This window comes from Idiotropiscis lumnitzeri, chromosome 6, assembly GCF_059441095.1.
Source record: "Idiotropiscis lumnitzeri isolate Australia: NSW breed Sydney's pygmy pipehorse chromosome 6, RoL_Ilum_1.0, whole genome shotgun sequence".
In the NCBI taxonomy this organism is placed as follows: domain Eukaryota; kingdom Metazoa; phylum Chordata; class Actinopteri; order Syngnathiformes; family Syngnathidae; genus Idiotropiscis; species Idiotropiscis lumnitzeri.
The window spans coordinates 15,981,254-15,997,430 of NC_142396.1; the positions used below are offsets into that span (position 1 = coordinate 15,981,254).

The 16,177-nt window shown below is 40.3% G+C and overlaps 1 protein-coding gene across 1 annotated transcript in view; it reads right to left on the reverse strand.

Annotated features, from left to right (window-relative positions):
* Nucleotides 1-1,790: 1,790 nt before the first annotated feature.
* Nucleotides 1,791-16,177, reverse strand: part of trim44 (TRIM family member 44) — a 50,191-nt gene continuing 35,804 nt past the window's right edge. The window contains exon 6 of the mRNA XM_088297479.1: nucleotides 1,791-2,916. Within this exon, the coding sequence (XP_088153605.1) occupies nucleotides 2,832-2,916 (85 nt within the window). The 3' untranslated portion in view covers nucleotides 1,791-2,831. The remainder of the gene's footprint in view (nucleotides 2,917-16,177) is intronic.

The following is a 16,177-nucleotide window of genomic DNA, read 5'->3' on the forward strand; positions in this document are numbered from 1 at the left end:
CTAAAGGCCTCTACACACCAATCTAATTGGCTGCTGTGACCAAGAGTCACGTTGGTCTAAAAGTCGGCATGTCGGACCAGAAAATGACAGAAGAACACACCGCAAAAGCCGACGGAGACGCTGACTACTCCGGACCTTCTGCGCATGCGTGAGAAGAAGTACCCCTCCATGCCATCGGCGGTGATAGTCACTGCGTAGCCTTTGACGGTGATGTTCAATAACGGCGACCTTTATTGGAGGAGTGATTAATTCGTCTTTGTGCCCGTCTGTCCAGGCAGCCGTTTTGTTCATTTGATTTAAATGAGCAAAGTTGATTCAGTTGTTATAGCTTAAAATTTCACCGTTTGTCCGCTTTCATCACTTCCCGTTCTTGACCAATGCACGGATTCATATCGGCACAGACAGACCGACCCGATAGTACAGGTTGAATCGGAACAACACTCCCCCACCAGACGGCCCATCAATGGCTCAGACTTTCTGACGTTGCGCACTACGCCAAAGAGACGCCGTGTCCCGACTTTCCGACAGCTGACGCCATTTTGGTGTTAATCTTAATGGAAACATTTTTCTCTTCTTCATGGGATGGTCTCCTGTGGTTTGTGACAGGCAAATCCACATGGAGAGTCGTTAGCGGTAAACTGTTTTTTTTTTTTTCAGCCTTTCTTCACATCTTATTTTCAATATTTCCTTTGGCAACTGGTTTCAGCTTTTTTTTTTTTTTTAATTTATTTGTTACAGTGCCATATCCCTGCTTCTACAGACGACCTCTTTGGCTTTTCTAAGTTGAGTGAGTTTGCAAGTGAACCATTACTATAAAAAAAAACAAATGTCACATGTCCATGTATTTGTCCCGGCTGCCAGCTAAAGTTTTAAAGACTCCTCAGTCAGTGCGGTCCAAACATTGCTGTCGTGCCAGCTTTGCTATATCAGTCCATGTCTTAACAGTTTTTATAGCCGGCTTTGCACATTTGCATCTGTGCCTGTGTGTTGGGATTACGTGGATTAAACAATGGTCACACAAGCCCAGCAAACCGGTATCAGACCGAGTTTTACAGTGTGGCGTCGCAGTGGTCCAGTGTGTTGCCTTCTCTTGGCAAAGAATGAATGTGCTGCTTATATTCAGGAAGTTCACGGTCGTACTTTATCAAATGGAATAATAGCCTTAGTAGTGCTGGGCGAATGACAATGTACGCATTTCATATTAGTCTATGTTAGTTGTTAATGATTTTATTACCCATTAAAAAACAATTAAATTGATTAAAGATAAAATTAAACAACACACAAATTTCAAGAGAAAAATACCATTCATTATTTCTAGTCGTAAACCCGCTTTTGTGCAGATTTCCTCTTCAGTGCTTGTAATTGGCGGCACAAATCTAACGTCATGCTGGCGCCTCTGACTACAGCACGCAGAATGCCGGATTAGGAGTTTGTATCCAAATGTAATTTGTTTTAATCAATGTCCTATTCACGGCAATTTAAAGATATTGATCAGGTGTCAATGGTAATATATTGATATTGAATAATTTCTCAGCACGAGTTTGTAGACATAAAGCGTCTGCACTCTAGGGAGAGTACCGACTCCATCCCCACCCTTTGGTCCAGTACCTCCTATTCCAACTCCAATTTGCTGATTTTGCATCTTTGAACTGTGATAAAGTCAAAGTAGAACTTGTTGTAAGATTATATCTACATTCTTGTCCCCAACCATCCTCACCTGCTTGCAAAGTTTTCAGAAAAATAAATAAACAATTCACAATATTCTTACAAAGAAAATACAGATGTCATCCTTCAAATCAAATCTGAAAGTGTTTATTTATAGATTCAACACAAAATGAGACAAATATAAAAAAACAAAAAACAAACATTGGATTGAGAATTAAGATCCTCCATTTTGTTAAAAAGAATGTTGTTGCACCTTGACCGCACTGTTCGGGGAGTGTTGCCATGTTGGCATATCTGACCCACCTATCACCATCTTTCACAGAAAATTTATGACAAGAGAAACAATCACATAAAAAAATCTGCTGCGGTGCATGGTGAATGAAAGCCGTGCTTGAGCAGGTCAAGGTGGAAAGTGCGTAAATTTGTCACAATGTCAATTTATCACAGATTGTGTGTGTTTCATTTTATGACTAACACAGACAGTGAGGGGACACTGAGTAAGCGCTCTTTTCGAAGAATTTAAATTACAGTTTGATTTTCACCCAACACAAACTCAAAAACCTCTAAATCAATGGGACTCAAAATACTCCAGCTGTTGGTCCTGACAGTGTTTGTCTATAAATCTGAGAGTCAGTGATTAGTTCAGTAAATTGGTACAAGGAAATTAAACATTCAAAGGACCAGGAGGCGGGGAAGTGGAAAAGACAAGAGTATGAAAAGAAGCAGAATGCCCTTTTTTTTTTTTTTTTTTTTAAATCACAACCAAATACAAAATAGCTTTCACAACTCCTGTCTCTAAAATGGGAAAAACTGAAAGTAAAAATCCCAGTATTGAAGAAATGTCCAATTTCTGACGTCTGCTAAGCTTAACATACCCAATCTCCCCCTCGGAGTCCTCCGGCACACACGCGAGCCCTGGATCCAACTGGCAGTGGAAATTGGGCCAGATTGTAATCGATTACAGAGAACTGCAGTGTTTCCATTAAGCGAAGTTAATGGTTGAGAAAAAGTCAAATTTTTGAGCGGGGAAATGATGTGACAACCTCCTAGAGCGGTCACGAGTGGCTTCAAGGTCACTTCATTGCCATTTGAGGAAAGGGAGACTTAAGAGCAGAATGAGGCTAAAAGTGGATTGAAGCCCAAATTAATAAACAGTAAGGCGACTATTATGGGGCGTGTTCCATGGAAGGTCCAGAACCACTGTCTTCAAAGTCCGGCGGGTCCACCGGGTCTGCTCTTGGCACTGGTAGCCTGAAAGCAACACAGAAAGAATAAATCACACTTTTTTTCCCTTTAATGACAACGCAGACCTTCCATCGCTCGCACATATTATGAAATATAATAAACCTTTGTGAGATGTAATCAGTTTCAATCAATCAACACTTGAAGCAGAAAATCATCCATTGGGAGGGTTGCCTGAAAAGGGACAGTTTTGCTGATGCGAGGATCCTGCTCGACAGCAACAATCAAACACATACAGTATCAACACAACAGCCGATAAAATGAAAAACCTCCACTCAAAAGCAATTTTAAATTGACATAATTATTTGAGAGACATGGCAATCAATATAATCATGTGGCGTATGCAGTGACTGAAATCTTTGTTCTAAAACACAATGTTTATCACATTTATTAAGCAGAGATGGGAATTTTGTTCAAGGAAAGGATGCTCATTTTTGGGACAAGAATTATTTTAATATATATATATATATATATATATATATATATATGATTAAAGCAAATTTATTATCAGCATATTTGACTTACTTTTGCCTACATTCTGGCTTTGAGCTAAATTCACATTCCTCCTAGCGTGCTAATATTCAGTCATTTTTGACCTGATGAAAAATGTATGAGTGTGATGATCAAATGGCAAATATCAGGAAAAAAAAAAGCTTTTCCTCCATAACTGTGCCCAAAGCTAAATCATACCCGCAATCACAAGCACGCACACGCACATCCAGAACAAAACCACTGAGAACAGAGGAACAAGTTTAAGATCTCTTTGTCAGCAGAGGAGCCATGGAGTGAAAGAGAAACCTTCACTAAACGCCCACTATACTGGCGTTGTGCAAACCAAGACTTTCTAAGTATGATATGTGACCTCGTAATACACAATTTGGCTGACAACTCTGGAATTGCTGTATGAGTATTAGATATGTTGAATCTCCGGACTATAAACTGTGACACGTCTCATACTTGATAATTGGAGACACTTAGGAGACCCAGCACTTGTGATTTTTTTTAATTTTTTTATTGCCTAGCCTTCAATGTTGTTAACTGTAAGCATGTGGAGGCAAACGTTTATGACTCGCAGAACTGGCAAAGATTAATGCTATGATTGCCAAAAATCTGGGCAAGACCATGTCTTTAATTTTGTAAGCCATTACGCGAGAAATTAATACTTTTTTTTTGAGGAATGGTTTCTTTTCAAGCAACAAATTGATGGAATCAAGGAAAACCTGATGGTTTTTGTGTTGTGTGGCCGCATGATTGCGTTGTCTGACCTCACCTCGTATCTCTCCTCCAAGGACATATTTCCATCATTCACAGCGGCTGTCATCATGAAGCAGCGCAACATTCTTTTACTTTCACCGCATCACTTTTTTTTTCAACCCTTGCGGGGAGCAGCGAGAGCGTCGAGGAGAAGGGAAAAGAAACATCTTTGATATAAGCCAATGATCATTTTGAACACTGCTCCCTGGATATTTGTGCTCATAGAAACAAAGCGCTGATTTCACTCAGTCCGTGCATTTCCTGGGGAGACACCACTCAAAACTCACCACAGGGCTTCTCACTAGCCAGAACAAACTATATTTCCCCAAAACGCTTGTATAATACTTGTGTATTTTAAAAACAGCGCAGCACGCAGCAACTCCACAGACACATGCATCTTGGCAATGCAACAAGCAAACCAGCCAGCCAGGCAGCACAACTGATGACATACACCCACATACAGCAGTTGCTATAGTTTCTCCCATCTCATTTCGGTGTACATTCACAAGATTAATTATTCAATAGTGATGTTCCCATTCTAAATTCTTGGCAACAGTACCACGTGTCCTCTCATCTGTACTTTCAACTAATTTCAATGAGTATTCAAATTTGGCTCCAGCATCACACAGGCTGCTCAGGCCTTTGTTCGATGCACATAAAAGTGTTCAATGGAGCCTGCTCCTGCCTGAGATGGAATCCGGTGGCGGATATACATGTTAACATACAAATACATGGTATGGTCGAAAAAGCATGGCATCAACCAAATGGACTTGTTATATAAAGCCAGTCTTTAGTGAGAGTGAGGACACAATAACTTATTCATTCCACCCACAGGGGAAAAAAGGCCTTGAGAGAAAAAGGGTGGTGACTGAAAAAAGGACAGAGAGGAGCCTTGACATGCAACAAAATGTCAGCAAGTGCTTGATACATTCTGGAGTGCAAAGTTAAAGTATTGTAAAGTATTTGCTCTCCTTCTCCTCTCGTTCATTCATCTTCCAAGCCCTGTAATAAAAGATCATTTGGCCGTGCGAGTGTGAGTCTGTGCAAATGGGTGTGTCATTCCTGTCACCTGGGTTCTCTACTCCCATGACTTATTCATAAGCATTAATGCAGTCTATGTATTATTGATCAGGACCGATCATTGCCTCTTCCCCTTGGTGTGACCGTGGCCCGAGGATGGGGTGAGATTAGGTAAAGAGATCTGAATCACTGCCATGAAAAAGTTCTAGTACTGTCCATTGTCAAAAGTGAAGTGGCAAACAAAGTCACGGCAAACTGCTCACTGTGTTTTCAAAACCTGCCACCATCGCTGATTAACACCAAATAAAGTTCAGTTGTTTTAGAAGGCTTATGCTGCAATTCAGTTTTTTCTTAATGATTTGGAATTATGTCCAAACATATTCAAAGCCTGGTTTCATTGGACTGTAACACATTTTCCCACATGAGTTTGGGAGATTCTGCTATGGTCTGGTTTTGAAACCAAGGCGGATCTTTTTGGCCGCACTTCCACAAAGCGCAAACACAACACTGTTCACCACCAGTCATACCTACATTGAAGCATAGTGGTGGCAGGGCTGTGCAAACTTTTTTTCCCATATGGCCCTGGAGACTGGAGACAAGGTTACTTGAGGTTGATTAACCCAATATAGCTTGAATGAGGACGAGGCTGTGTATAATACAGCAATTGTGGCAATCACTTGCAAGGAAGAATAAATAGTGCCATTTGCATTTCCACACAGTTGGGATTCCATCTATGTGTATTCCATCATATAAGGTGGCAGGGCTGTTCTCAAGCCCCATGGGCTATGAGGTTTGGTCGAATGAGAGAAGATCCTTAATGGTTATTGACAGAGCCCACGAGGACAAGTCGTACCATTTTTCTTGAGTGAAGTGGCGCACTCTGCCACAATTTAATGAAGTAAAACCCATCACTTCTCCTGGGTGATTCAACATAATAGCTTTGCAGCAACCATGGAAAAGAGATAACAGAGAATGAACAATAAATTGTATGGGAGATTTTGTTTTATATATAAATATATATATATACCGTAACTCACTGGCTAGTGGAAAAGAATTCCTCCCCAAAAAAGTGAAAAAAAAAACCAAAACAGTAGGCCATAATGCGAACACTATTGTGTCTAATTATAAGGACATATTTATTTGATTTTGTCTGCCTTCCATCTCAGACAAGCGTGACTGAGGAGCATTTCAAAACACGAGTCTCGGATTCCACATCTTATCTTTCCAGCACCTCAGCAGAAATTGTGCTATATATTGTATGTATCCTAATGACAAGAAATGTGAGGGAAAAGAAGAGTAGAGCTCCCATGCTGTCAGGAAATAACTGTGTTGATGATAAGACTCAGGTGAGAGAATGATGAAGCACCCATGTGGGATGTCCATCACAGTTTCCCCTCCATAGTTTTACTACAAAGAGGCCATAATGATTAAATGTTGAAGAAGTGCAGTACAAGAATTTGCAGGTTTCTGCACCAACATCCATCACATTGCCGTCCGACACAAAACAACTGTTCTCTCAAAGTACTTTTTAAAATTGTGAGCCCAACTCTGCTCATTTTATCATCCACTGATAGATCAAATCGATGTCTTCTGCTTATTGGCGGAAAATCACTCAAACAAAAAATATTTGGATAGGTGATACTAACCATTTTTTTAAGGATTTGTACATGAGGAATGATCAAAAAAATAACATGAGTACATCAAATACAACAATAAAGTACAACCAAACTCAGTTTTGCTCCCGCTGTCTTTTTAAAAACATGCTCGCTCATGTTTTAGTGTGCACTAAGTTATGTTTTAATACTCTTTAATACGGTGCGCCCTACGGTCGTAAAAATATGGTGTGTCACTGTATTGGTGATGTGTTTGACAAAATTACCACGTGAAAAGGATGACAGGTGACCGTATCAAGAGACAGAGCAAAATTGTGTATTTTGTACTGTGCTTAAAATTTGATAGAAATCTGTTTTAATTGGCGTCCTACATATTTAAATGGACTAAGTTGGATTGAATGGGGCGGAGAGATGTCAAGCAAGTAAGGAGTGTGATGTAGTAGGCGCAGGAAGAACGAGGGCAGCCAAGGTGACTTTTGAATATATGACATATATATAAATATGTATTGTTCATTTCCAAATCAGGAGTTCTTCAGCGGTTCTACAACTATATATTTTTTTTTACTCTTTTTGAGTAGACTGCCCCCTAACTTGGGCGCTTGTGATAAGGACGCCCTCATTTCTAACATTTGTCCTGAATTTTAATGATTATCACATAGATATGTCAGAAAAAGTAAAGAAAATGTCTCTGTATGAATTATATTATTGAAAAAAAAAAGATCAGGTGCTCTTCAACAATTAATTTGTGTATACAATACAAATATCATTGAAATAACGTGATTTCTTAATGCCTGCAAATGACCAAAAAAGGGAGTCAACGTTCACGTGATCTATATTTTTACCTGGCTGAGTAATAAACAATGACAGCTTGTTCCGTTCAGACTCGCTGCTCGAGCCTGACTACTCACTGGGAACATTCTTCCCCCTGAAAAACAATACAACACCCTGTGGTGTTTCCAGGCTGTTATTGAGACTTAATCAGCTCATGGAGGCAGGGAAGAGATGAGGCGAAACAAAAAGGCAATGCATCATGGCAGGGACAAAGCACTGGCGGCTGTTTAATATGACCCTTTGTGTGTTCTGAAGCTTACTCATTGCGGCAAAGTACAACTACTGAGAATAAATAAATCTCATCCGCCAAATGCTCATACATGGCATTGCGTGGTGAGGGAGGGCAGCACAAACGACTCCTTCAAAAGGTTCGCGTGCAGCCCACTCTGTTCGTGACGCATGCAGTATCCTGAGGATACCTGCATACGGACTGAGCAGCTGGGCAGAAAGGTCAGCGATGTCCGATTTAAGATTGAGCGGATGGTCAAGGATCACACAGGTTTCTGTGCTGCAGCAGGTGTGAAGAGTTGGATAATTATGTTAGCACTAAATGAATGAATTCCCAATCCATTTAAACACGGATACCTCCTGTTAATCAAAGTGAAGAGACAAATTAATGCAGAGACATTATGATAATGCCATTTGACCTCAATCTTACATTGGCTCATTTGGTGCGTCAACAACTCTTGTATCCACACAGGACAATGGAGAGCTTATCCAAGAACTGCGGAACTCTCAAACCAATCTGGGTCAAAATAAGCATATTGAACACTTGATATTTTTGCAAAGTATGTGTCCTGAGAAAATTCCACATTGAACATCTGCTTCTTGTATAGATGAAGGTGCAAATTTTAAAATTTTTCTTAGGTACCAGTTCTTTTTTTTTTCTTCTTTTAAATGTCGTTATATAGTCCGTGTTTAAGTGGTAGCCTGTGTTATACATTTGGATAGTCACCAATAACTCATCTGGCATTAGCATTTTAGCCTTCTAAACCCGTTCTTTCATGAAACATGTCTAAACTATCTGTTGTCAGTTCTTATGGTACTTCGGTTGTCATCTTTCGTGTGTCATAAAGGATTGGGCTTGGCCTGATGTCTCTGAGTATTCAAGCTTGAGTGGGCTCAGTGACACCTTGTCACTTGTCAGACCGTCAAGCTTTCTTGCATGTCTTCTGTATCCAGCCTCCAGTAGTTACTTGGCATTTTTGTGTTATGCGTCTCTGTCGTTATTTAGTATTTTTGCAGATAGACTTTTTGCTGGTCCAAATTCTGCTCCTCACGTGACAGATATTTCTCAACACGTCCACTTTGATCGGCTGTAAAATTATTAAGCCATGTAACACCGTGCAGTTGTTGTCAAATAGGCTGTGATCTATTAACGCATGCAATACAATACTTTTGAAACCATACTAATGATTGACAGTAGAACGTCTAAAACTAACCACGGTCACTTGCAAATATTGTTTGGGTCAGAACGTTCGCTGACTTTTCTTTTTTCTTTTTTTTTTTTTAGATTTTAAAACTATTTTTCTCCAATCTGTTTTGGCATGAAGTTATACAAGGCGCTTTAAAATCCATGTAAAGCCAAAAATAACCGTCTAACCCTGTCAGTTTTGAATGATTAATATGTTTTCCTTTAAATGAGGCTGCAAAATTTTGAAAAATCAATGTATTTTCTCGAATCACGTCTCCAAACTGAAGAATACATGCAAACATCCTTACATAATTGAGCCACCGGGGTCAGAATCCAATCTTGTTCCTTTCAGTTGGCAGCTAAATGATAATTTCCTACTTCCATTTATAAGGCAGCAATGAATATTAGTGTCGCACAGGGTTGGAAATTGCCCAGTGTGGGCAGGTAAAAAATAAAAAGTAAAGCCAAATGAATGAGACTGAGCTCTCCGTTTCATTATGGATGAGCATTGGTGCTGTGCTTTGCATACTGCGCGCAAAAATCACTACGGCATCATGGCACATGTTAATTTGTAAATATGGTTCAATGTTGTCAAACATAAAATGTCTGTACTCTGTATTATGTATTTTTGTCTTAACATTGGCTGGCATGTGGGTGGCTGCGTCTTATTATGAAACAATGGTATGGCAATTAAGACAACTATGCATCAGCGAATATGGTGATGCTGTACCGCCCCACAAAAAGGTTCTACCAAATTCTGTGCGAATCAAACAACTGAAAAAGTTTTTCGTACCAGTGCAAAAGTTCTTTTAGAACCCTGTTGCATAACCAAAGAATAGTTAGTCACATCAAGCAACCCCAAATACATTCATATTGGACGTTTTTGACCGGTTCATTTAAAGCACTGTGACGTCTTCCATACTCATCTTTTTATTTTATTCTTTATTGTAAACTGTATTTTTGTCAAACATCTTCATTGAACTATGTGCCACCTCAGTAGCACTAATGAAAAATCGGTGCTCTTTTAATCATTTAAGTCGTCCATTCCTGTTGTACAGTTTTCATTTTAACCATATAAACAAAGCAATGACTTTGTTGAGGGTATAAAATGGAATAGCAGCATTTCCATTCATTTCAATAAGAAACATACATCGATTTGCAAACACCGGCATTGTACATTCATAACCAAAGGTTCCAGTCTAGTTTTAAAGACTGTAAACAAGGCACAACAGTCTACATACACATACAAAATCATTAGCAGTGACCGACAAATTCATAATTTTAAGTATTCTATTATAACACTTTATGCAGTCAAGACCATTAATAATAAAGTTGTGGTTTTTGGCAAAAAATAATTTGAATATGAGTCGGTTCTTGTTATCCTAAAATTACTGCCCAGAGGAGTAAGCAAGAGGGTTGCCATGCCCTGAGCAGCTACTCATCGCAGTACTAAAGCACAAGTTCCATTTATCATACTTCATTATACAACTCCCTGGTCAGGTAATCAATGATTTTTGCAAGTCGAGCAAAATCTGTCTTTACAATAAATTATATATTTAAAGCAAGCAAAGGGACTTACATTGAAAATTCCGTTGTGCAGTTTGCAATATTTCTTGAAGTTGAAATTTCATGTCCAAATGCGAGTCAGAGAAAATACATTGGGGAGATAAAGCTTTATCGGTTCTTTTGAGAACACACAGCTTTAGCTTAGAATTAATGAATAGTGAGCACCAACAGGACATTGTCTCCACTCTTCATTTTACTTCTGTGCAGACTTTGCCAACGCCCATTGTGTGATATCATCTGGGCAGATTGTATTTTATGTACCGTATATGTACGTATATGGGCTCTGCCCAATCGCCTGTGACTCCAATATTCCCACCAACCCTTTTTTACCATCCCACCAAAAGGTACCATCGTTTCAGAGTTACTTTGGGAGACCAATTTTAGGCTGACGTGACTACCTAACTACCTTTGTCACAGGGCCAAGCGACCATTATGAGGGCCGACTGGTCACAGCAGTGCATACACACTTGGCAGGCTGGCAGCCCTACCCCCTGTTGCCTCTTTCTCACAGCCCCTTCTCAAACAGTAAATTGCCGGCGCCATCTTATTCAGCAAAACGACCAGGTTCCCCGACATGTTACCACAGAAACAGGATTGCACTGGAGGGGCTTTGAAATTAAAACGCCGTTTACACCATTTTCTGAAATGAGACATACTCCTTCCCTTTCTGAACCCTCCTCAGTCGCGGAGGGACTTCAGAGGCACACATGGCAAGGAGGACAAAAAGAAGAAAAAGTTCCTGTGAAACAGAGCTCAATAACAAACAGACTTCCTTTTAGGAAAAGCCTTCTGCCATACCAAAAAAATAGCCCTTCGCGTCCAAACGCGACACTCGAGGGAGACGAGCTAAACAAAACACAGGCTCCAGATTTGAACAACTCACAACTTATTGATAAATGAATTATTGGCACACCCATTACTCCTCTGTGTCATTGTTAATAACACTTTGGAATAAAAGACTCTGCGTGATTTTATTTTATTTTTTTACCACAATCAATTGAAAGATATAACAATTATTCTGCAGTAAAATCAATGTAAAAAGGAGTGCTATAATATAAATGGGAATTTGTACAGAAAGGCAGGCATGTAAACATCACAGCAAGTATAGGTATTTTCTTTTTTATTAATGTGGTAACAGTAAGTGAAAAATAATAATAAATAGACGTAATCACGCTGACACTGCATTGTGTGATGCTAGCATCGCGAGGTGAGATAGCAAAGCTGCCGGCGCTCAAGTTAATAGATCTAAATGACTGCACAGTCACTGATGGTGTAGTGGTACACTCGCCTGACTTGTGTGCGGGCAGCGTGGGATCGGTTCACACTCAGTGACGGTGTCTGTGTGTGCCCTGCGACAAGCTGGCGACCAGTTCAGGGTGTAGTGCGCCGTAGTCAGGCTCCAGCACCTCCCGTATTGGATAAGCGGCATGGATGATGACATGACTCTGCGCACTTTGTTGCTGAAAGCTTGACACAGTTGCCATTCCTACTGATCACGTTTTTATAAAGCAAGCTTACTCAAGTGTGTTGTTTGAACAGGCAAAATCGCAACAGTGCTTCTGAAGTCACTTCGTCTCATAGAGCAAACTCTCAGGGAGAGACTTATCTGAAATTCGTATTAATGTTTAGAGAGAGGAAGCGCGTGCACTGCAAGGCACAGCTTAAAATTTAGGATAAAATGTTGATGGAAAAATGAAAACGAGGTGGCCGTTTATTATTAAGTGGAAATATGGGAGCCTCTTTTCTTCTGCTGATTTTAAATCAGAAGAATGAATGGAAAAAGGCACAATCAAACTTTTTTCTCGAGAAAGGAGAGTTTATACTTTTATTTAGTACATTCAGAGTATATATATAATCATTGAACACAAAATCCTGTAGTTCTTGAAAATGTCAAAATGCTCCAAAATGGCGACCTGTGAACGAGTTTAAAGCAAAATTTCTTTATTTATTGTATTTTCGCAGCCATAAGGCGTACTTTAAAGTCCTGAAACTGGTCCAAAAAAGCCAGGGCGCCTTTTGAGGCGGAGCGCCCATTATGTGGACCAAGTGGACCAAGTGCACCGCTGGACTGACTGCGAACATTAACTGCCTGCACACTGCTTATTTCGAGAGAAGGCGGGCGTGGCTAAGACAGCAGGCGGACGTGAGAGGGGAGATGGGCGTGAATGACAACGCAAAGGCACGCCCCCAGTGCAAAGCAGCCCCCAATGACGCTATATGGGCAAACGTGTCTGCTAGCTCTGTTGTTAGGGCTTTCGCAAAAACCGGCATCATGAGGAGCCGCACGCAGCAGCGACACGGGGAATCTGACAATGACGAGAGGGAACCTGGCATGTTTGTGGGAGAACTTGCCCAGCTGTTTATTTCTGATACAGAAGACGATTTTGATGGATTAGTGGATGATGACTGATTAATAATAATGTGAGTACATTGTTAAATAGTTCAAAAAAATACAACCAAACTCAGTTTTGCTCCTGTTGCCTTTTTAAAAACAGTTAGCCACACTAGCCATGCTATCTTCTGTTTTAGTGTGCATACATGTTAACTAAGGTATTGTATGGTAGGCTGGGAGGCGGAATTTTGCTGGGCCTACACTCTTATGCTATTCAGTTGATTTGGGGTGATAGTTTTAGTTTTGATGTAACACCGTGACCGCACATCGTTTGTTGATTAGTGACTTGCTCACACCGGCATTGTGTCGGCATCCCATCTGAGGGGCTGCGCGGCAACGAGACGGCGAGGCAGACTGATAATGACTCTCGTGTTTGGTGGAGAACGTGTCCAGCTGTTTATCTCCTTGGATACAGAAGACAAGGACTTGGTTCATTTTTGGATGAGGACAACTTCAGCACGTTGTTAAAAGCTAAAATAAAGTACCACCGAACTCCCGCTGCCATTTTAAAAACACGCTAGCGCGACTGAGCAGCCAGCGCGACTGCTTGGTGGCTCGGTTCTGTTTGCGCCCAATGATACGGTGCGTTCTATCTATGTATCAAATACAGAAATAGCACCCTCAACTGATACTGCGCCCTTTGATACGGCGCGTCTTTTGGCTGTAAAAATACGGTATTTATTTATTTTTTGTCAAAATAGGACTGAGGTTATTATTTTAAGAGGGTGACTATATCAACCTCCCATAATGTGCAAAATGAACTGGCCTGTTTTTGCACAACATAACCTTAAGTAAATGATACAACAGTTACTGGTGAAAACTCTCATGCAGCACCAATTCTGGGACTGACCAGAAACACAGCTTTTGCTCAGTGTACAATAGACACATTTTATAACATTCAAATCCTTGGGTAATTAAATCCAAACCATCTCCACTTTCCCTTCAGCTAATACTATATATAGACACTGTGTTAGGGCTTGTGGTAAGGGCTGCTTGAATTAAACATGAAAACCTTCACAAACGCTTTCTCCGCCTCACTTGGGTGACAACTGAGCAGCGGGACACTGTGGACGACTGAGCGAGGGAGATGGCCCATCCCACGGAGTCAACAAACATTTGCTGTGATGTTGCTGTGTCCAACTGTACGAGCGACGGAAAGGGAGCTGTCTGCCAACTGTGTGTGTGTGCGGGGGTGGGTGTGTGTGTGTGTGTAAATAAGTGTATCTTCTATTTCCGTCCAACCTAGGGCGAGGGGCTTGATAAGGCACTGATTCATTGCACCTTGATTCAGTCTGCCATTATCTTCAACAAACTGAGATCAGACCTGTAATTCGATTCCAACTCAATGTAATGTGCATGTGTGTGAGAGAAGAGAACAGAGCTGCGGAGACGGTCCCTATCTGTGTAGTTAATTTCATTACGGTTGTTGCCGCATGTTCTAACCGCCCATAAATTCCAAATTGCCATTCCATGATGACTTTGGGAAAGAGAAAGGGCACAAAAATCAAGGGCTGGGCTGAAATGGGTCCTTGAATAATTTGGGTACTTAGGTTAAATTTTGTATATATATATATTTTTGCACTTTTGTGCATTTTTTATGCCTGCTCAGTGAAGAACAATTTTGGAAGGAGAACAACTTTGACATAATACTTAGTTACCAAATAATATATGGACATCAATGCCTACGTATGCTTTTATTGTGAAGTTGGAACACCTGTAGCTTGTCGCGGCATAACGCCTGACTTGGCTCTCTTCCAGACAGTATTTAGGGCTTCATTCATTGCCATCATGTTCAATAGGACGCTTAAAAAAAAAATACTGAATACGCCGACATTATTATTAGGTGCCTGTTGCCAGCGTTTAGCTGCGCTCATCCCTCTTGAGAGGAAAATAGTGTACTGCTAGGCACAGTTTAAATTTAAGCATATAATGCTCATTATATAAAAATATAAAAATAAACATTTGGCCGTTTATTATTAAGTGTAAATGTGTTCGTTTAGTTTTTAATAGCCATTTATTCGATTTTTCAGTAGGATATCTGAATACCAAAATATTCAGTAGTTGCAGCTTTAATCAAGGGTATTCAATATTTGTGAAAATTATTCTCGTCACTTTATAATAATCCAAAAGATCTGATGGTGTGTTGTATTGATATTCATATCTTCACAAACACTCCTCAAAGGCTGGCTTACACTGCACGGTTCAAATAACACAACTCCTATTTTTTGCACCATGTGGCCCAATCCAGAAATGGGTCATGATCACAGAATAATAAATAAGGAAAACAAATGCCAACAGCAGACACTGCAGTAATGCTTGAAGTTACTTACATTTAGTCAGCCAGATAGTCAGCCCAGAATAACTAAACAGTGTATAGTATCCGTATATAGTATCACTTTTAATCTCGTTACACTTATTTAATGTTGTTCATTTGTTCCGCCCCCGAATTGACCTGTGTAATTGTTCACATGCAATTTGGGTGCATGTGTGCGTGAATGGTTCTTCATCTGTGTCCCCTGCGATTGGCTGGCAAACAGTTCTGAGTGTACTTCGCCTACTGCCCGAAGACAGCTTGTATGTTGTCCCGCACACCTGCAACCCTTGTGAGGATAAACAGTTTGGATAATGGATGGATGGACATACGATAGATTTCAGGACAGGTAAATGTTTATTCACAGTTTGAATGCGTGCATGGATGCAGGGCAGCAATGGTGTGGGTGTTGCGGAATTTCAATGCAACAAGTTTGAATTTCACATGCTACGTACAAGGTTGTTGTACTTGAGTGTTTAACATGCAAGGCTGAATGGGCATGACTGTTTGATGGTGGTTTTGAGTGGTTGAGTTTTGGGGGTTGCATAAACACAAAGCTTTGAAATCAATGAATAATTATTTCTACATTTCAATTTCAATCAATATAATACTTATTATTTCACTATTTTGTGCAACGTGTCTGAAGAGGCTTGTAGCTGGGGAGCTAGCAGCCGTAGAAAGTTTCCATTGCGACGCGGATTAGCAACGTAGGAACTGGTTTCGTTTCCAGAGCAAAATTAAACGTCGCCAATTGAAAACTGTGCTTTCATTAAGGGTTTATTTATATACACACACACAAGAAAAGCTCGACAGTCGGCTTGTTTTAATTGGACCAAAAGCGGACTTCATTTTTTCGTCTTAGTGTCGTT